At 43.0% G+C, this 21,302-nt stretch overlaps 1 protein-coding gene across 1 annotated transcript in view; it reads left to right on the top strand.

Moving 5' to 3' along the window:
• UBE2E3 (ubiquitin conjugating enzyme E2 E3) overlaps positions 1-21,302 on the top strand; it is an 84,955-nt gene that overhangs the window by 2,964 nt on the left and 60,689 nt on the right. Inside the window, exons 2-3 of the mRNA XM_083154695.1 lie at positions 880-1,108; positions 8,692-8,742. Of these exons, the coding sequence (XP_083010821.1) occupies positions 915-1,108; positions 8,692-8,742 (245 nt within the window). The 5' untranslated portion in view covers positions 880-914. The remainder of the gene's footprint in view (positions 1-879; positions 1,109-8,691; positions 8,743-21,302) is intronic.

Here is a 21,302-nt window from a genome sequence, read left to right as displayed (position 1 = left end):
GTTGGCCGTGGTGTGCGCCTGCCCCCTCCCATTCCAGTGGCCGTGGTGTGTCCCCGTCCCCCCTGATTCCAGTGGCTGTGGTGTGTGCCTGCCCCCCTCGATTACTGTTTTTGTGGAAACTCCTCCCATTCCAACTGATATCTGTGGCTATGGTACCCCTTTCCTGAGTCATGTAACTGTGATACGCCCCCCCCCCCCCCCACCCAGTCCCTATGCTCATAGTGCCCCCCCTTCTTACTATTTACTTAAAATGGAGTATGGAGCTATTGCCCCCTTCACTTTTCTCTTTAGTTCGTTATAAAATATATATGAATGAGAGCAGGGGATAACAAAACACTGACATGCCATGTACATATTAACAAAAAAAGAGAAAAAAAGAAACTCGGGTGGGGTGCACTCTAGATCCCCTAACTGAAGTTGTTCTGTTAAATTAAATATTAATATATAGTGCAGTTCCCCAAATCAACCCTTGATCAACATATTAACAAGGCGTCAGTGACTTTTCTTATTTAAATAATGTCAAAAAAGGAAATTAATAATGAATGTATGCCCCTGGATGTACTTCACCCATACATTTACACATTGTAAGGAATGCCTCCCTTTCAAGGAGTTGTGTTTGTCTTAAATCATAGGTCAGGCATATTATGGCAGTTTGCACCATTCCTTGGTGATGACTTGTGTTGCGTTGTAATGTAGAGCAGACAGTGTCACTATAAGGAGGTTGAGTGGGTTGACTTGGTAATCGTAGAAAGTTACACAAGGAACTTCTAAGAGGCTCTAATGTATTTGCTTTAGAATTTTTTGTATGCTAATATTTGATAGTAGCAACACTGCTGTGCTCCCCAGGTGAAACTGACATCACATTTCTTGCTTCATTAGGTGACATATATCGGGATTAAGTGAAGTCTACCAAGATGTCTAGTGATCGACAGAGGTCAGACGATGAAAGCCCTAGTACCAGCAGCGGAAGTTCGGATGCTGATCAGAGAGACCCCCCGGCCCCAGAACCAGAAGAGCAGGAGGAGAGGAAACCCTCAGCGGTTCAACAGAAAAAAAATACCAAATTATCCAGTAAAACCACTGCAAAGCTATCTACTAGTGCTAAAAGGTAATAATCAGAGGATCTACTAGTGCTAAAAGGTAATAATCAGAGGATCTACTAGTGCTAAAAGGTAATAATCAGAGGATCTACTAGTGCTAAAAGGTAATAATCAGAGGATCTACTAGTGCTAAAAGGTAATAATCAGAGGATATACTAGTGCTAAAAGGTAATAATCAGAGGATCTACTAGTGCTAGAAGGTAATAATCAGAGGATCTACTAGTGCTAAAAGGTAATAATCAGAGGATCTACTAGTGCTAAAAGGTAATAATCAGAGGATCTACTAGTGCTAAAAGGTAATGATCACAGGATCTACTAGTGCTAAAAGGTAATAATCAGAGGATATACTAGTGCTAAAAGGTAATAATCAGAGGATATACTAGTGCTAAAAGGTAATAATCAGAGGATCTACTAGTGCTAGAAGGTAATAATCAGAGGATCTACTAGTGCTAAAAGGTAATAATCAGAGGATCTACTAGTGCTAGAAGGTAATAATCAGAGGATCTACTAGTGCTAGAAGGTAATAATCAGAGGATCTACTAGTGCTAAAAGGTAATAATCAGATGATCTACTAGTGCTAGAAGGTAATAATCAGAGGATCTACTAGTGCTAAAAGGTAATAATCAGAGGATCTACTAGTGCTAAAAGGTAATAATCAGAGGATCTACTAGTGCTAAAAGGTAATAATCAGAGGATCTACTAGTGCTAAAAGGTAATAATCAGAGGATCTACTAGTGCTAAAAGGTAATAATCAGAGGATCTACTAGTGCTAAAAGGTAATAATCAGAGGATCTACTAGTGCTAAAAGGTAATAATCAGGATCTACTAGTGCTAAAAGGTAATAACCAGAGGATCTACTAGTGCTAAAAGGTAATAAGCAGAGGATCTACCAGTGCTAGAAGGTAATAAGCAGAGGATCTACTAGTGCTAAAAGGTAATAATCAGAGGATCTACTAGTGCTAGAAGGTAATAATCAGAGGATCTACTAGTGCTAGAAGGTAATAATCAGAGGATCTACTAGTGCTAAAAGGTAATAATCAGAGGATCTACTAGTGCTAAAAGGTAAAAATCAGAGGATCTACTAGTGCTAAAAGGTAATAATCAGAGGATCTACTAGTGCTAGAAGGTAATAATCAGAGGATCTACTAGTGCTAGAAGGTAATAACCAGAGGATCTACTAGTGCTAAAAGGTAATAACCAGAGGATCTACTAGTGCTGAAAGGTAATAACCAGAGGATCTACTAGTGCTGAAAGGTAATAATCAGAGGATCTACTAGTGCTAAAAGGTAATAATCAGAGGATCTACTAGTGCTAAAAGGTAATAATCAGAGGATCTACTAGTGCTAAAAGGTAATAATCAGAGGATCTACTAGTGCTAAAAGGTAATAATCAGAGGATCTACTAGTGCTAAAAGGTAATAATCAGAGGATCTACCAGTGCTAGAAGGTAATAATCAGAGGATCTACTAGTGCTATTGTAAAGCGCAACGGAATCTGCTGCGCTATATAAGAAACTGCAAATAAATAAATAATAATAGAAGGTAATAATCAGAGGATCTACCAGTGCTAGAAGGTAATAATCAGAGGATCTACTAGTGCTAAAAGGTAATAATCAGAGGATCTACTAGTGCTAAAAGGTAATAATCAGAGGATCTACTAGTGCTAAAAGGTAATAATCAGAGGATCTACTAGTGCTAAAAGGTAATAATCAGAGGATCTACTAGTGCTAAAAGGTAATAATCAGAGGATCTACTAGTGCTAAAAGGTAATAATCAGAGGATCTACTAGTGCTAAAAGGTAATAATCAGAGGATCTACCAGTGCTAGAAGGTAATAATCAGAGGATCTACCAGTGCTAAAAGGTAATAATCAGAGGATCTACTAGTGCTAAAAGGTAATAATCAGAGGATCTACTAGTGCTAAAAGGTAATAATCAGAGGATCTACCAGTGCTAAAAGGTAATAAGCAGAGGATCTACCAGTGCTAGAAGGTAATAAGCAGAGGATCTACTAGTGCTAAAAGGTAATAATCAGAGGATCTACTAGTGCTAAAAGGTAATAATCAGAGGATCTACTAGTGCTAAAAGGTAATAATCAGAGGATCTACTAGTGCTAAAAGGTAATAATCAGAGGATCTACTAGTGCTAAAAGGTAATAATCAGAGGATCTACTAGTGCTAAAAGGTAATAATCAGAGGATCTACTAGTGCTAGAAGGTAATAATCAGAGGATCTACTAGTGCTAAAAGGTAATAATCAGAGGATCTACCAGTGCTAGAAGGTAATAATCAGAGGATCTACCAGTGCTAGAAGGTAATAATCAGAGGATCTACTAGTGCTAAAAGGTAATAAATCAGAGGATCTACTAGTGCTAAAAGGTAATAAATCAGAGGATCTACTAGTGCTAAAAGGTAATAAATCAGAGGATCTACTAGTGCTAAAAGGTAATAAATCAGAGGATCTACTAGTGCTAAAAGGTAATAATCAGAGGATCTACTAGTGCTAAAAGGTAATAATCAGAGGATCTACTAGTGCTAAAAGGTAATAATCAGAGGATCTACTAGTGCTAAAAGGTAATAATCAGAGGATCTACCAGTGCTAAAAGGTAATAATCAGAGGATCTACTAGTGCTAAAAGGTAATAATCAGAGGATCTACCAGTGCTAAAAGGTAATAATCAGAGGATCTACCAGTGCTAGAAGGTAATAATCAGAGGATCTACCAGTGCTAAAAGGTAATAATCAGAGGATCTACTAGTGCTAAAAGGTAATAATCAGAGGATCTACTAGTGCTAAAAGGTAATAATCAGAGGATCTACTAGTGCTAAAAGGTAATAATCAGAGGATCTACTAGTGCTAAAAGGTAATAATCAGAGGATCTACTAGTGCTAAAAGGTAATAATCAGAGGATCTACTAGTGCTAAAAGGTAATAATCAGAGGATCTACTAGTGCTAGAAGGTAATAATCAGAGGATATACTAGTGCTAGAAGGTAATAATCAGGATCTAGAAAAAAAGGGGGGGTGTGTACTCGAGATGGGGTACTCAGAGTAGGAACAGGCGCCTTATGGGGTGTATTGTCAAGCTGCTCCGACTCGAGGGGTGTCAGCCCTCTGTAAGGGAGGTAAAGTGCAAAAAGAAGGTGGAGCGCTATAAAACTGATCAATTGGATATTACAATAAATTTATTAAAAAAGATAATGATGATCATAATAATATGGTTTAAAAAAACCACAATGACAATTAATGTATGTATATAATGGGGACAAGGAAGGTATACTTATGTCTCTGAAATGCTGCTGAGATTGTCCAATATGGAGAGTGTGCTCCTGAATCCAATGGATATGTGCCTTTGGAAGATGGAGGAAATATAGTGCCGTCCTGGAATGCAAATGATGTCGCCCAAATTGATGTGGGGTCCTCACAATATGCGATAGTTGTAATCCACAGTGGTTGGTCTCACGCTGGAGGATGATCGAATTCCTGGTTTCAGGAAATGTCCTCACGATTATGCGGAATTTGTAGGTCCACAGTGGAGTTGGTAAAAAGGTCCCAATGCTAGGGAAGGATGCAATCCGAAATTGGGGAGGCAAATATGGGATCCAAAGGCCAACAGGAGGTGGAAATGGCAGTATTCAGAGATCCTTCAGAGTCCAAGTTAGAGTTAGCAAGTGCTGCCTAACATGTTTCGTCGTAGCCTTACGACTTTATCAAAGGTATCATACCTTTGATAAAGTCGTAAGGCTACGACGAAACATGTTAGGCAGCACTTGCTAACTCGTTTCGTCGTAGCCTTACGACTTTATCAAAGGTATGATACCTTTGATAAAGTCGTAAGGCTACGACGAAACATGTTAGGCAGCACTTGCTAACTCTAACTTGGACTCTGAAGGATCTCTGAGTACTGCCATGTGTACTCAGCTTTAATCTAATGCGGGCATTCCCAACCTCGGTCCTCAAGACACACCAACAGTGCAGGCTTTGTAATATGCAGGCTTGAGCACAGGTGACTTAATTAGTACTTAAGTCAGGCATGTTCAAACTGTGGCCCTCCAGCTGTTGTGAACCTACACATCCCAGCATGCCTTGCCATTGTTTTAGCATTGCCTAATAGCAAAACTGTGGCAAGGCATGATGGGACTTGTAGTTTCACAACAACTAGAGGGCCATCATTTGGACATGCCTGACTTAAGTTGTTTTTATTTAACCATCTGTGCTGAAGCCTGGTTATCTGCACTGTTGGTGTGCCTTGAGGACCGAGGTTGGGAATGCCCGCATTAGATTAAAGCTGAGTACACACTACACGGTGTGTACCCAGAGATGATGGGGTGCCAGCAAATGCAGGCCAATGGGAACAAGCAACGGTGGGTGATATTGTCCTCCCTCGTCTGTGCGTTCACCCTAGATGATATCATTAACAATCATTATTGTGCATATCATTAATTTTTATCACCTAGTCTGTACACACCTTTAGGTCGGGTGTGGTATAGCGCCCCGACAGTTGGGATTCCGACCGTCAGTGTACCGACCATTGGAATGCCAACTGCCGGTACTCGAAAAGAGGGGCAAGCGCATTGAAGCTCCTTGTGGTCGTGGAGGGAGAATAGCCTCTGTAAAGGTGCATACATACTGCACAAATTTTTTGACAAATTTCCTTGAAAGAAATTTCCCTTGAACCCAATGTCCTGGACGAAAGATGTTGACGACAGACGAAAGACCTAGCTACAGTTTATAGGCTCTTTTTGAAAGATATCCAAATTGAGCTGTATGCACAGTTGACGAACAACTGGCGGGTATGCACATCATCATTCGTCCTTCGTCGCAAACGCACTGAAAGATACTTTGACCAATTTCGTTCAGAGTGGCCGAAATGAACGAAATTGGTCAAAAAAATTGTACAGTGTGTATGCACCTTAAGTCGTGATCCTGACTGTCGGGCATTTAGCAGTCGGGATTCCAATGTCAGTATCCCGACTTCCAGGAGGTCATCCAGTTGCCTTTGTTTCAACTTCTCTTATATACAAAGAGACAAGAGGGGCAGACCTATCCAGCCTTGGAAAGTGATCACGAAGAGAGCCATATGAGCCAATGGGAGAAACGTGATAGGATGAGAGATTCAGTAAGTGAGAGATTTGGTAAGAAATCTCCAGTTTTTGTAAAGCGGCAATCATTTGCACTCTCATCCTATTAAATTTCACCCAGAGTTAGGCCTTGGTGAGAGTAAAGTAGATGGAGATAAAGTTCCAGTTAATCTGCTCCTAACTGCCATATTTCTGTCTGTTACGAAAAACGGCAGTAGCTGGTTAATACACTATCGCTCTACAGGGCTTAGTGCATAGACCCCAATATAGACCAGTGTATAGTATCAACCAATCAGCTTCTAACTGTCATGTTACAGGCTGTTCTCGCTGGCTGGCTGATACTTTGGGCGGTATTCAATCCTCCGCCGCTATTTCCCGACAGGGGAAATAGCGGCAGGTGCACATTCAATGCTGTCTTTCCCGGCAGCATTTAAGAGGCATCTTGGCAGAGCAGACCCGACTTTAAAAGCAATGAAAAGCGAAAACGGACGTGGATTGTCGAGATCAAGGCCATATCTTGACGATCCACGGACGTTTCCAGGGACACGCCCACTTGTCATCCGGCAGGCGGGACATTGAATACCACCTGCCAAATAACATGCAAGCGGGCCGAGAACAGGCCAGGGTCACGACTGTTGGGACCCGGGATTAAATCCCCCCCATATATCTCTCTTCAGCATACTTGGTTATGATGTCCTTTTATTCTCATCTATACTTCAATAGCTCACGTTTTAATAGGAGATATAGATCTTTCATGGATACCGGAGTGAATACCTAGACAGCTGGCATAATTGCTTAGCGATGTATTTAAGTTATTTTCCCGTCTTGCAAAGACGTATCCATATTGCTTTTCTAGCCGTTTCATAAGGTACGGCGGTTGTGTAGCTTCATTCACCATTCAATAACCATTTCTAAGCGCCGATTTTATTACTAGCCAAACTGCTCTTGCGGGCCTTGTTATCGAATGCGTGCGTTGGAAACTTGGTGATGTCTTTCAGATTTATTTGATCTATGGCGATCCATTATCTTTGATGGACATGTGTTTTTTTGTGTTATCTCCTGAAATCTACAAAAAAAAAAAAAAGTATAATTCTGTGATTATTCTGACATAGTAATAGAAACAGGCTATTGATCAGATTATTGATTGTAATAAGTAAGCAATTCCACACCTTGAGGCTGGTGTTGGCAGACTGTTGGCTGTGTTACTGAGAAGCGGTTAGATAAAGTGCGCAGCGCACATTTGTTGTACTCTTTTTATTATGATTTGCTAAACGGTGACAGCCAGTGTTTTAAAAAAAAATCGTCTGGCATTTCTTGCACGTATCAGACGTAGTTCAATCGTTGCCTGTACTCGAATTTCACCCTTTGAATATATGTCTGTGTTATGCTACAGATTTCTCTCCCATCTGTTTACATTTTGTAACACCTTCTTGACATTTTATGTTACTTTGTGTATAGTTGAAGTTTATTTACTTTTCTACACTGCTTTTTGTTTTTCCTTTCTTTCAATGTTTCTGTTATCTTCGTTTTCTTTGAAACGCGAAGCAATAATTGAAAATTTTACGTTTTTGCTTTTTATCTTTATTCCTGTATTATTAGCAACATTTTTATTCCGTCGCTGTGTAAGTTGTATCTGTTTCAGTGTTCTGTAGCCCCGTCGGGGAGATGTTATGTGAGGTCATGAAGCATTCCTCTATTGCTATTAACATGAACGGATTAAAGTTTGTCGTAAATACTGTTTTATGTGTGCCTATGATCTGCAGCGTTGATGTTGCTGTTCTATTAAGGCTGAATACATGGAAACAAGAGATTTTTATTCGTTACTGCTTAATTCGAAACATGTAGCAGTTAACTAATTGTATAATGAGCCTACTAAATTTCTAGCTTATTAAAATTATACAGTAGTTCTTAGTTTATGTGCAATCAGATGGCACCTATTAATTCCATATTCTGCAAATACAGTTTTAATAGTTATGAAACTTTAATGCATTTGTCAATCTCCATATTAACATCGTATAGTTGTTGGTAGGTTACAGTGTTGCATTGTTGTTTTTTGCATGGTTTGTAGCAGGCATGATGCCAGCCAGATAAACATTTTCTCTGCTTATTTTAAATGTGTTAATTGTGAGCACTGTTACGCGGGTACAAAGTCATTGTCAAAATGCTGGAGTCGCCCCCCCCCCCCTCCCTTTCTGTCTCATTTGCATATTAGCTTGAAAAGCAATTCTCTCCGGTAAAAAGTGTTTGCATTAAAAAAACAAAATCACTTTTCTGATCACGTGAAAGTCTCCTTTCATACTCCAGCGTCTGCAGTTGCCATTTCTGCAGCCATGTCCTTTAAAAACAGCTGCTAAGTCCCCCCCCCCTGTTACAGGATTTGGGTTGTGCCTGAGAACAAAGAGGAAGCAGCCATGTTTAGCATTAGCCAATCTTGCATTTAACAACATCATGGTAGAGGGCAGTGTAATTCCCCGATTCATTCCGCAGAGTGTTTCAAACGCTTCTCATTTCACTTACAGAATTCAGAAGGAGTTAGCTGAAATCACCCTGGATCCTCCACCAAACTGCAGGTACGTTCCCATTCACATTATGTTACGAACGGCCTAATGGACTTTTTGTGTAGCCGTAAAGATGTTTCGGCTTTTTAAAACTATATAGCAGCAAAGCTTTGATATGTAATGGAATTTGTAAATGCTACCTCTATAAATCATGAGTTCTTGCATCTTTGCTTTTCTGTTTCATGAATTGTATGTTATGAATGAATGGGTATTCGTGATGGGCATGTAATTTTGTTTTCAACAGATTATTTGCTTCGGCGTGTTGGCATTAATTGGTGCTGTTGGATTGGTTCACTTTACTTTTTCTTTAGAACATGTTTTATGAATTGTGTAGCTGTTTTTTTTTTTGCCAGGTTAATTATCTACTTTTTATGCAAAGAAAGAAAACTTTATTTATATTGCGTACTTTTCTGGTTACAATGTTCATACACAGTTCGAGGTTCTGCTATTTCGGATACAGCGTAACTAATGTATAGGATCCTCTACCCAGGCATTTCATTTTATCGTTTGCATCTTTATTGTCCCCCTTAGGAATGTGTGGCACAGAAAGCTGATTAACTTTCAGTGTACAGGAATGATTGATGAACTATTAGTCATCCTATACTGTCAGAGTGTTATTAACAGTTGCTTTGACTGTGTGTGTCTATCCATCTTAAACTTGGTTCTCAACCTAAGTCCGCAAGTGCCCCCAACAGTGCACATTTTCCAGGTCTCCTCACAGAATCACAAGTGAAATAATTAGCTCCACCTGTGGATCTTTTAAAATGTGTCATTGCGTAATGTGTGCACCTGCCGGGTGACCTGGGAACCGGAAACTGTTAGCAGTACGTGAGCACCGAGGTTGAGAACCACTGTATTAAATGGATTGCTTATCTAAAAGTTGTAGATGATTTTTATGAAGGGATTAGAATTTGTTTTGTATATTTGTCATTTTTAAATTTTCCATTGGAGGTGGTTAAGTACTTTATTGGCATATGCTGTGTTTTGCATAATGGTGTTTCAAACTGGTTGATGTAAAAGTTGATTTTAATACGTTTTAGAAGGGCACTTATGTAGAAGGTTAACTATTTGAGTGCCAATGTTGCTGAGAGAGATGTGCAAAATAACTGCAAAAAATTCCGTTGTCGCTTACATCGACCTTTTTTTTTTTTTTTTTTGGCGCGATCTAACAAAACTTCAAATAATTGACTTCCGATTATTTGCCGGCAATAACTAAATTGATTCATATTCCACGACTTTGACTTCATACCTCACAGCAACATTGGCACTCAAAGGACGGTGGTCAATGCAGGGGGCGAGCAACATCGAGGGGGTGGTTTGTATGGCAAGGATGGCTTTTTTTGTTTTAACGAGGAAAGGCCATACTCGCCGTCCATCCTGCTCACCATATTCTATGTTCCGGCAGAATCCTCGCCATCAGAGGGTGGCGGGGGTTCCTAGGAAAGGCATTGTTTGACGCAAATGCAGGGAGCCCGCTGCATATAGTGACAAGCCGCGCTGTTTTGACGGCCACACTCAGGTAGCGGGCGAGGTGGAAACGGTGAGCGAGGGGAGGGGCTGTTGAATACTCTGACGACAAGCTCTTGCCATATAGCTCGCAGTCAGCATTGAATATACCTATAGGGTTAAGAACTTCATGTAATATAAGATACATATGGAAGTTGTGGGGTGTTAAGCTGGACTATTTAATGATCCTGTTTTGCATTTTCATATGGTTTATATTATTATGCACCAGCTTCGGTAACACTTGTAGTCTTGTTTTCAACTCCAAAGTGTTTCTACAAGACCATTAAACACAATAGGACAGCGGTTCTCAAACTGTGGGTCCCGATCACCTCAGCATGGGGTCACGACTCCATGTTGCTGATCATCAGGCTAATGTTGGAGGGGGGTATAACTCATTAAGTAAACACCCACTGCTTCCCTCTTCCATCCCCCTGTCACCCTTTTCCATCCCCCCATTACCCACTGGCTCCCTGTCACAAAAGCAGTCACTTCATTTCACTGACCACACACGTGTAGGCCATTCAGTAGTAACTTGCTGGGGTCCTGTAATCATTTTTATTGTCTGACGGGGTCCCAGAGCAAATAGTTTGAGCACCCCTGCAATAGGATATCATGAGTGAACTTGTACTTTTGCATTACTTAATTGCTTTATATATTACTCTTTTAATGACGTTTGGATTGCTTTACCGTGACTGAATTGCTTGGCTCTGTAGTCAAAAAAGGCATAATTCATAAATAATAGCTAATCCTAACCTACAATGTTGTGCGTTTATATTGGCATTGGCGCAGTACCTGGGAACCATTGTTTTCCCTGTGATGTATTCATTCTGCAATCTCACAGACCGCTCTCTGACTGCAGAGACCCAGGTCTACGTTACCGGTGTGTGCTGCTTATGTGCACAAGCTTTATAGTACGTGGGCTTTCTGTATATCGTAAAATACTGAAATTGCTTTAAAAGACTCTAGACAAAATAGCCTAGTTCCATTGGGCTGCAATATCGCTCCAGGGAATAAAATGTTCTCAGGTTGTGGCTTGTTTTCCACATACTTCATGTGCAAGATTTTTACATGACTGTTAGGTTCTCTGGCAATAGGAAACTATATGGTCTGTATTATTATTATTAGTATTATTATTATTATTATTATTGCAGGCATTTTGCTTTAGTAGCTGCTATGCTGTAACCCACAGTTTCTCAAACTCGGCCCTCAGGACCCCACACGGTGCATGTTTTGCAAGTCTTCTCACAGAATCACAAGTTAAATAATTAGCTCCACCTGTGGATCTTTTAAAATGTACCAGTCAGTAATGAGTGCACTTGTCGGGTGACTTGGCGAACGTGAACTGTGTGTTCTCCGAAGGAACGAGTTTTAGAACCCTGCTGTAACCTGATCCTGCAGAGACTTCCAGTATCTCATCCACCGTTCTGTAGAATACAAGCTTTGCAATATAGCTACAGGGCTCAGGATGACTTATCAATACTCACAATCTAATGTCAACATGTACTCAGCGGGGACTCGCTCATTGTGTCAACATGTATCATGTCAACATTACCATAAATTCAACGTGGTTAAATGTAGACAAGTCAGGCTATCCCTAACACTAACTGTCAACATTATGATTATGTTCTCAACTTGTCATATGTTGACATACCACAATGTGACAAATGACTGTGTCTATACCATCATTGTCGACACTGACTGTCTACTGTAGCTGTGTTTATGTGTTTTCACCTCAGTATTACAGGGATTTCAGTGTTTGTTGCTTTGCTTTTGATGAGACTTGAAATCAGTCAACGAAACTCTAAAATATACATAATTGTGAGGATTTAAATGTTACCAGATATGTTCCATTGGTTTGTATAGGCAGAGATGGTCATTCTTCATCCGGACTGGTTGGTTTATTCCGATGACTTTCTTCTTGGCTATAGCTCCTAAGTGTACTTAGATGTTATTTCTTGTATAGGGAAGTTATTGTAATTGTGAAAAGTAACTGCTTTAAAAGTAAATCTCTTGTGTTTTACCTCTGATGCGCTGTGCATTGCATAAGAACCGGTGATCGCCGTGGCTGCCTTAAAGAATCATTAGATCCCGCATGGCGATGCATCGTATGCAAAAGGACCGCATCCAGTGTGTCATATGTGATCCTGCCGCCCATGAAGCTGCCTCCTCAGCCTTTAACAAATTAGCATCATATGTTACAGGACTGGATAGGAATAACTCAGTATGTCTCGGTCCTTAGAACCCTAACGGCTCCCGTTTTCCTGGTCTCCCAGCTAGTGCACAGGTCCATTCATTATAGGCTGTATACAAGGTTAGACTTCTGCTTAATATCTTACAAATTAAGCATTAGTATGTCTTTTTTTAAATTTTTGTCTGGGTGGCGGCTTTCTGCTCACTCTCCTCTGCGAATTCACTGATTCCATTCTGAATTAGGCCCATAGATAGGCTTACTACGCTATACCATTTAAACCTGGACACTCCCGATTCTGTGGCTGGCTCAGTTCCAGCCTGCATTTCCTTTGGTTTTAATCAGCCAATAGAACCTGTATAATTTGTGAGTGTTCCTGTTTAAAGGGACGATGTGGTAAGCCTAGATACAGCATAAAGCTAATTATTCATTTGTCATATCAATTGTCTAATAACGAGACAAAAAATACTGGTGTTTCGCACTACAACATTGTGCAGTAAGAACGTTGAGCGATGTCTCGGAACCGCAGAGTTCCAAGTTGTTGCACAAGTAATGTAACCCTGCTCCCCTATGGCAGGAATCATGCTATGAATTGTTCTAAAGGTTTTGTAGGAGTTATTGCAGAATTCTTATTTTACTGGTGAGCGCTTAAACCGCCCCCAAGGCAGCGTGCCTAGTTCCGTCTGCTCCGTAACCCTTTGTGTGCCAATGTTGCGATTAGCGATCCTCAGAATTTCCCGCTAACAATGTCAGCTACCCTCACTTGTTCTAGTATAAATAAATACAGCCGAGTCAATTCATTAAAGTTCAGTTAAATATTGCACCCCCCAAAAAAAAGCAGTCGCTGTAACCAGCGCTGGCATTTTTAACGGATATTTTGAGGATCACTCTCAGCAACGTTGGCACTCAAAGGGTTAATAAAAAGTTATGCTTAGCAATTTTCACACCTGTTTTGCCAAATTCCCTTGGCACTCAGAGAGTTAAGCGCCCATCCACTAGTGCAATTTGGACCCTTTATTTATTAACCGTTTCTTATATAGCGCAGCATATTCCGTCGCCCTTTTCACAAGATTTTGACAGATTGGACAGAAAAATCATGCAAACTGTCAAATCATGTGTGGGTTTAGTGTTCACTCTAGCTTTTGCAGCGGGCAGGGGGGCGGACCGGGCCCGCCGCCGTCACCAAAGGGGGCGGGCCTGGCTGCCGCCGTCACCAAAGGGCCCGGCTGCTGCCGTCACCTCCGAAGTCGCTGTGCTGCCGTGGAAGCGCGGGGCATCGCCACTACGGCGACGCTGGGCTACCCCGTGAGGCTGTTTTAGCGGGGTGCTGCTAGAGTGGCAGGCCGCATTTTGCCCTTTAAAAATCAGGCAGGGCGCAGCGCCCAGCTAAAACAGCCTAGCAGGAATACTATGGGTTTACCACGGACTCTGATCCGATGCGCGGTCCCGTGCGCATGAGATCGGATCTAGAGATAATCATGACACAAGGATTTATCAGATACCGCAGCCGTGACTGGGATTGCATACGATACATCATATGCAAAAGGACCACATACGGTTCATCATATGTGACCGTGCCACCCAGGAAGCTGTCGGGGAGTTCAAGGAAATTGGCATGCGGCTTGAAGCAGGATGGGCCACCTTTTAGAGTGGACTTTAATTCAAAGCCCAGCTGCATAAATGGGTTGGCAGCATGCCCCGTTCAACCACTGCCCACCACATGAGTGCATACCGTCACAAGGCTGCAGCCATTGTAGTGCGTGGTCAGGACTGCCATCCCAGAGATAAGTAATGCACGGCTCCAGGCGTCCGTGGTGGTATGGTACATGATCTAAATATCCGAAGGACCCACCGGCTGGCACTGCAGTTATACTGACTGCAGTGCTCTACAGCCAAATGTAGAGGCAGTGAGGGTCCCACCCTCAGAGCACACAGCTACTGTGTAACCGCGTCACAGTGCCATCCTTATGGGCCCCCAGAATGTGCCGCAATGCCTGGCTGACAAATATGTTGCCAATTTATGATAGTGCCAACATTGCCAGCTTTTCTTCGCACCTCCTATATAGGTGGGCAATTGGAAACTTTTGATGTTGTAGTACTGAACACCCCCTGAATAAGCCCTAAAAAAATTGCAACAGTCTGTTTAGTTAGTAGTGAATTATTATGTATAGGGGTCTGTTTAGTCTTCTTAGAATTGCTTTGATGCATGAAAGGTGGCTGCAGCAAATCAGCAGACCCCCCCCCCCCCCCCCCCCATTATATATATATTTTTTAATAAGTATCATTTGGCCTGTTCACGTTATCTGAAAACAATACAATTCTGTTTTTCACGGTATCTGAATAATATTTATTTGTACACTGTCATTATCAGCCAGCCAGTAAAGATAGGGAGAAGATTGATTTTATTTTGCTAGCTATTGTTGAAGACAACAAACCTTTTGCTGGCGCTGAGCTCAATCTGTTTACACGCTGTCTGTAATAATATAACAGCTGTGTGACAGTGTAAATAATGGTAGTGTCAACTCTTTGTAACCGGAGAAGAGCAGGGTCTCGCTTTTATTTAAGAATCCACGTTGCATTTCTTTGTGCATTCAATGGCCATTCATCCCTTGTATTCTGGTCTCTGTGTCTTTTAAGTGCAAACCAGACCTGTGCTAGAATCACCACAGCAGACAGCGACACCCCAGGCAGGGAAGAGGAACTGCATGGGTTTTCAAATATGGTGGGTGCTAGAATGAACACTATCTTTTGTCGCTGCCAAAAAGCAAAACATAACTGTGAGTCTAGCATAGCCTGATGCAGAAATCTCACCGTTAAAATTTTGTAACATCAACTGTACTTGCACAAACACAATATAATCCAATATTAAAGGTAAAATAACCACCAATGCAGAATTAGGAAGCGTTATATTATAAGACTTGCAGAAGTGTCCAGCCGTTGCTCAGTGTCCAGCTGTGATTGCTCTTAGAACTTTAAATGGCTTCACAATGGTCCAATAACAGCACTGTATGAGGTCATGCCCTGCCCCCACAACTTTTGGCACTCTGATCGATTTAATTAAATTTGGAGGGCAGTGTGTGTGTGTTGCTGTGACCAGCAAAACTAGATTAGGTATGAATGGACAAAGGCTTTCCTGGGACTATTAGTGTGAACAATTACGGATCAAAATCCCTGAACCTGCAAGCTAATGTATTGGTTAAATTGGTGACCTTTTTATATATACTTTTAAGTATATATCTGATAAATTAAGATCTACAGAGGTTCCATAATCAGAAGCAACAGTCAGATTGGCACCTAATAGGGCCCACACACGGTGTGACTCGGTTGAGCGATCTAAGCAATGAAGGACGCTGAGATCGCTCAGCACAGTCAGCGCTGTGTGCTGAGCAGTATGTCAGGACCAGTGTTCTCAGGTGAGAACACCGCAATCTCACTAGATTTATCCAGCATGCAGGATAGTAATCGCCAGGCGGTGGCAACGTGGCATAGTACTATGGCCCCTACACACGGAGCGATATAGGGGCATTTTCTAGGATATCGTTAGAAAATGCCCTAAATTCGCCCCGTGTATACGCCCCATAACCTCACAGTAACGACATGCTTTATGCATTTGATTTCTCTGAGTTTGTGAACAGCAGCACCACATCTTAAGGCCCCCATACATTAGCCGATTTTGGTCAGATTTCAGCCAGATCAGTCGGATCTGGCCGAAATCGGACCAAAATCGGCTAGTTTTGATGTCCCCTCAGATCCGATGCGCGGTCCCGTGCGCATCGGATCTGCGTCGGGTGGTCGGACCTGCTGCACGTCCGACCACCCGACTTGGGACCTAGTGGGGCGGCGCAGCGGTAGAGGGAGCAGGGGGGGCTGGGGACGCTGCGGGGGACACAGGCGGCATAGAGCCGGCGGGAGCTGTCAGTACGGAAGGAAAAAAAAAAAAGCCCATACAATGAATGGGCAGCCTGTGATTGGCTGAGCGCTCTCTCAGCCAGTCAGCAATTGGCTGAGAGAGCGCTCAGCAGCCAATCACAGGCTGCCCATTCATTGTATGGGCTTTTTTTTTTCTTCGGTACAGACAGCTCCCGGCTCCCACTGCCCGGCTCAGCTGTAAGTAATTGCCGCAGCTGTGTCCCCCGCAGCGTCCGTCCCCCCAGCCGCCTCAATGTCCCCCTGCCCCCTGCTCCCTTCACATTGCAGCTCCCCTGGAGTTGCAAATGATACATCGCATGCGATGTATCATTTGCAAAACTTGGCACATCAAGTGCCAAATCGTGTGTCCCCCTCCCGGGGAGCTGCAGGGGGGAATCAGGTCCGACTTGTCCTTAGGACAAGTCGGACTAATGTATGGGGGCCTTTACTGGTCTGTGGTGTCTGAGGAAACGGCTGCCAGCCTTCCCAGAGTACAAACTCCTATTTGTTTTTTTACGAACAGCATACATGGGTCTTCAACCTGCGGCCCTCCAGATGTTGTGAAACTACATGTTCCAACATGCATTGGCACATTTTTTCCTATAAGAGCATGCCAAAAAACCTCAGGGCATGCTGGGACATGTAGTTCCAGAACATCTGGAGGGCCACAGGTTGATGACCCGTGCTGTAGCTGTTCTAGTTATTAGATGTAAAAAAAACAACAGTGTGTGTTGAGATAGAAATGAATGATTTGACAGATTGTGCGTGTTAAAGGATGTACATGTGAAGGCTAGCTGTGTGTGTTACATTAGTCACATAACAAGCATACTATGATATACTTTGTATGTAATGATAAAAATATCATGGGATGTGTTCTTGTGCGTCTCCCCTCTAATCACTTTCCAGTTATGGTCCTTTTCCCAGTTATGTGTTTAACTAGATTGTGCTCCCTTTACTAGACAGAAGGTCGTGGTTGTATTTGCTACATAGAGCACTGAGAAGAGAAAGTTGGCCAAGGAGCAAGGCTCAAATATGGCTGTCCAACTCTTCTTTGTAAAGGCCCATACACATTGGGCGACTTTGAGCTGCAAGTCCCTCAAAACAGCAAGTTTGAGCAGTTTTCAGCTCAAAGCCGCCCAGTGTGTATGCCCTGCCAGTGAGCGCTGTTGCGCGCTCCCGCATCATTGCCGGGAAAGCCGCTCATCTGCTGATAATACCAGCAGATGAGCGCTTTGAGGACGGCTTTGCATAGCTCTGCGCTATGCAAAACTGTCCACCCCCCCCTGATGCCGGCGTCTGGCAGGGAGAAAGCGGCTCAGTGTGTATGGACCTTAAGGCAAAGTTATAGACCTGTTTTGTATTGGTTGTTTTAAAAAGATCACTAAGCTAAACATAAGGCTAGATTTATCAACAAGTGATATTCTTGTCATCACTCGTTACAAATAATAAATGGTGCTCCAGCCTATCAGTTCCTAACTGTTATGGGTTTGGAAAATGACAGGCAGGAGCACTTTTTATCATTCATAACCAGCAGGGTTGGAGAAAAAGATTTTATATTAAACCCCTCAAAAAACCCCGCTTTTTTGTTTAAACGTTTTTTTTTGTTTGTTTTTTAAATGGAATTCTGTGTTTGTTTTTTATATTACTGTGAAACATTGCTATGTATAGAAACCTTGATCAACCATGTTTTAATGCTTTTTAACATAAAAAAAAACAGTTATTAAGGTGCCCACACACGCACCGATCCCGGCGGTGCGATGCTATACGATGGGGTGCGCGCTCCCGCCGCACCTCATCGTACAGTACAAAAAGTATGTGCTGCACATACTTTTTGTACTAGCTTTTTCTAGCATAGCATCGCATGCACATCGTATGCACTAGGCATACGATGCGATGCTATGTGTGCTAGTTAAGCCCACAACGCACGCCGGGATCGGTGCGTGTGTGGGCACCTTTAGGCTTTGATATGATTTTATTTGAAATCTTTCAATAAAAACAAATTTAATTAAACCTATTTAAAACATACAAAAGTGCTTTTCAGAAAACTTACAAAAAAAGGAGAAGTTAAGCATCAGCACTGGATATATCACAAGGTTTTCAATTGAAGTAAACATGAAGATTAAACCATGATGTGTTTTTCTGTGTGTTGCCTGTTTAAAGTGTTGACAATGTTTACTCTTTAAGATTTAGGTCCGTATTCAATGCAGCCGGTGAGGGGTTTAAACGGCGGGGATCGCAGAAAACAAGCAATCCTCGCTGTGTAACCCCCCCGCCAGCCGCTCACTATTCAATGTTCCGGGGGAATCCTACCTGTCAGAACAGCGAGGATTCCACCCAAACAGCGAGGCTCGCAGCTAATGCAGGGAGCCTGCTGCATTTAGCCGCGAGACTCGCTGTTTTCTGCTGCCGCATATGCTGATTTCCCCCCTCGCTCCAAAAATGGAGCGAGAGGGAATCCGGGTCAGTTGAGTACTGACAGGGCGAGCTTTGACCGCAAGCAGGCAGCACTGCTCACTGTCGCAGCTCGCCCCCAGCATTAAATACACCCTTGAGTCTTAACTTTTTTTTCCTGTACTATGGGAATGTTGGGGAAGAAGCTTGATGCTAGGCAGATTTAGCACCTCTAATCTGATTCACCTGCCTATATATTTTCTGTGTGTGTGTGTGATTTTACTGCATTTGTTCAGCTGACTAGTTGAAGACCACAATCAACAAGAATGTGGAAGAATACCAGGGTTTCCTCTAAAAAAGGATTTTCTTTTTTAATGAGTCATGGTGTTGTGCCTGTAGCCACTGCATATTACAGTTACAGAGGTGGTTTAAACTATCCAACCCTGATAACAAGTCATAACCACAGTATCACTTTTTGATAAATATGCGCCCTGGTGTCACTGCTGGACTTTCTCTACCTTGGCGAGCTTGAATAGGGAGTCTGTAACTGTTCCTAGGGAGTTGTAACTGTTTTTATTGCATAGATACACAAATATAAATACATAAATGGAATATGTAAATGACTAAATATTCATGTGAATGCTCCCGATCAGCAGAGCAGTGCGGCTTCAGCTTCACATCCTGTCAACCTCCTCACAGCCCCATACACTTTATCGACATGCATTGGGTTGACCACTGAAGGCTGCCAGGCCTTGAGTCGACATCTGAAATGGGTCGACATGGCTATGGTGGATCGGGTTGGAATGTCGACACACGCATTAAGTCGACAATGGGAAGGTCGACAGTCAAAAAGTCGACATATGTCTTTCACTTTTTTTGTCCTGAAAGTCGACATGGACACAGTCTACGTTGAACTGTGCTCGCCATGCTTTGGGTACAGAGCCTCTCTGCGCTGTAGTGGATGGTAGGGCATGAAATACCACCTGTCTGCTCAAACCCCCCCCAGGAAATACGCGTGTTGACTCTCGACCTAATGTTTGTGTCAAACTTTCGACCCTGTCGACCTATTTAAGATGTTGACGACCTGTTTATCTTCTGTGGTCCACTTAATGCATGTAGACCTTAGTAGGGTTGACCTAATGAACATATGGTACTTGTTTCCTAGCACGGCGCCACCGATTTTGATTGTATCCATCGGGTCGGAAAAATCGCGATGCGATCGACCCGATTTTTACATTGGAATCAATGTAAAATGTTCCCTGAGACCGGATTTTACATTGATTTCAATGTAAAAAGCCCCCAAACCCCCCCATTTTAATACCAACCCCCCCCATATGTTTTAAATGTCCCCCCCATTGCTTCACAGGTATCTGCGTCCCCTCGCGGGCTTCACAGGTATCCGCGTCCGCTCGCCACACTTCGGGCTCGGTGGCTCACTGCACTCGCCACACTTTATAGAAACAACTCCACGCTGACGTGTATAGTAGGGGTATTCAAAGGTCGGAGGACGCGTACCGCCGCCCCTCGCGGGCGCACTGCGCTCGCCACGCTTCGGGTTGGCGTCAATAGTGGGGTGGCATTAACAATGGGGGGTCATTAAACATACTTTTTAACCATATTCAATGTGAAAAGTGTGGTGAGCGGGAGGGGACGTGGACCCGGAAGGAGTGGGTGGCCATCTGCCGCCGTGAAACTACACACGTACCCAAAAAAGGGAAAGGGGGGACAGGATAGAAACTTTCAAATGTATCAAGATCCATGAGGGAAACATTAGAACACGAGGACATGCACTGGAACTGGAGGGAGGAATGTTTAGGGGAAATCTGAGGAAAAATTACTTTACAGAAAGGTTAGTGGATAAGTGGAATAGCCTCCCATTAGAGGTGATAGAGACTTTAGATAGATAAAGTCTAGATAGAGGTTTTTCAGTCCGGGATTCAGACTGTCAGAACGTCCTGACAGTCGGAATCCCAGGTCGTTTCCGCTAGGGATGCCAATCCCGGGGCATTTTTTCAATCCCGGGATTGAAAAATGCTCAATCCTGACCTCCTCAATAAAAAAAATGGCCCCTCCCCCAAAGGATTTCTAAACCTACCCTCCGCCAATCCTCCCCAACCCCCCTGACCTGCCCTGCCCTGTCACGTCACTTAATGTGGCAGTGGTGACAGTGAAACAGTCCTGCTGCTGCCTATATCCAGTGGGAGGGCGGGCGGCTTTCTGGGTTTGGGACAGTGTGCTGTGTTGACAGGCATAGCAGCGGCCAGGCTGCTCAGCGTGACGTAATGTCAGGGGTCACGCTGCACAGCCTGGCTGGGCGCCACCATGCCTGTCAGTACAGCGCACTGTCCCAACTCTGGAACAGCTGCACCAAGGGTAAGAAGGGTATTCTAAGGTGCTCAGCGCTGCCCAGCTTTAAACAAATAGTTAATTTTGGCATGGGGTACTAATCCCGGGATTGGAGGCTTCAATCCCGGGTTTCAAATCCCGACAAATTTAGGCCAAAATCCCGGGATCCCGCTGATCCCGGGATTGGCCTTCCTAGTTTCCGCCGTCTAATTAAAATCCGATAAGAATCAAA

The sequence above is a fragment of the Crinia signifera genome, chromosome 7 (assembly GCF_055691185.1).
Source record: "Crinia signifera chromosome 7, ASM5569118v1, whole genome shotgun sequence".
NCBI lineage: Eukaryota > Metazoa > Chordata > Amphibia > Anura > Myobatrachidae > Crinia > Crinia signifera.
This window is presented reverse-complemented; position numbering and strand designations above follow the sequence as displayed.